Source organism: Saccostrea echinata, unplaced genomic scaffold, assembly GCF_033153115.1.
Source record: "Saccostrea echinata isolate AGI-Se365-2 ecotype Australia unplaced genomic scaffold, CSIRO_AGI_Sech_v1 ptg000005l, whole genome shotgun sequence".
NCBI classification, from domain to species: Eukaryota; Metazoa; Mollusca; class Bivalvia; order Ostreida; family Ostreidae; genus Saccostrea; species Saccostrea echinata.
In genome coordinates, this window is record NW_026889754.1 from 6,590,459 (window position 1) to 6,591,617 (window position 1,159).

The 1,159-nt window shown below is 29.9% G+C and overlaps 1 protein-coding gene across 1 annotated transcript; it reads right to left on the reverse strand.

The window, feature by feature from the left end:
• Positions 1-323: 323 nt before the first annotated feature.
• LOC133180019 (uncharacterized) lies at positions 324-1,159 on the reverse strand. The gene is made up of 3 exons (XM_061314640.1): positions 929-1,159; positions 718-845; positions 324-634 (listed from the first exon to the last, which is right to left on the reverse strand). Exons 1-3 carry the CDS (start codon positions 1,129-1,131, stop codon positions 324-326), a joined length of 642 nt encoding a protein of 213 aa, XP_061170624.1. The 5' UTR covers positions 1,132-1,159.

Sequence of the window (1,159 nt, forward strand, 5' to 3'; positions counted from 1 at the left end):
AAAATAACCATATTGTATATTGAATTAACCAAGATTGTATATGGACACTTAAATATTTTTGAATTTAATGAAATATCTTCTTTTTTTCTTTGTAAAACTTTATAGAAAATCCACAATTTATTTAATTTTAAGAAGAAATTATTTAAACAAATTTTACAGAGCCTTTTGGAGTGTTAAAATATTAAAAGATTATTTTTTTAGAAAGATATTTATTTGGAAATTAAATCATGTATGAGTACAAGTGTATTTCTTTTCATTCAATTACTTTGAGCACTAAATGAATACATACAAAATATTTATTGTTGGAACATTATTGCGATTTTTTAATGTCCATAGGAGTAACCTTCAACACCATATGGTGCCAACCAGTATCGTTTATCATCAAATGGAGACAAAGAAATTTTATTGATGGCTTTTAGATACAAGTCATGGTTTTCACTTCGTATAGAGTTCATAGTATGTCTTTCCAGTTCGCGCTTGTATAGACAGTCCACATAATTCTGATAAACAAGGTTTCTGGAGACCACGGATTTAGAGATCCCTTTGGCCTTTTTCACTTCGCTTTCTTTACCATCGTTGATAGTAAATGAATACATCTTTGGTCTTAAACCCACAAATCCTATGATAGGAACTCCTGTTGAATATAAAATGCAAAACATATTTTTATATTGCTGAAACAAATTCATATTGCAATTGAGAGATAAAGAAAAAACTCACCCCCAGTTTCATTTTTCATTTTTCCAACCACCTTTTTGTTTTTCTCATTGAATAAGAAGTGCTCTCTTGAAGTATCGAAAGCGTCAATGTGTTGGTTTATTTCTTTGTACAGATCATCGACTTCGAACCTGCAGAATAAATGTCATTGAAGTGAATTTTCACTTCAACATTTTGGTATTCAGATAAAATTAAATAATAAAGCTTGATTTACCTGTAAAACAGTGAATCGGTATCAGTCATCAGCAATTTGGCATTCTCTCGGTATTGTTTCTTAATGAATCCGTAATGGAACTGATACATGAATAATTTGGAGAGGTCTAATATTGTCATACCAATATAAATGGGTTTATTTAGTAACAATTTTACTTTCTTGTTTTTCACTCCGACAAGATGTGAATTAAAGATGGTGAACATCTCGAAACTAGGTTTGCTGACGAGTTTC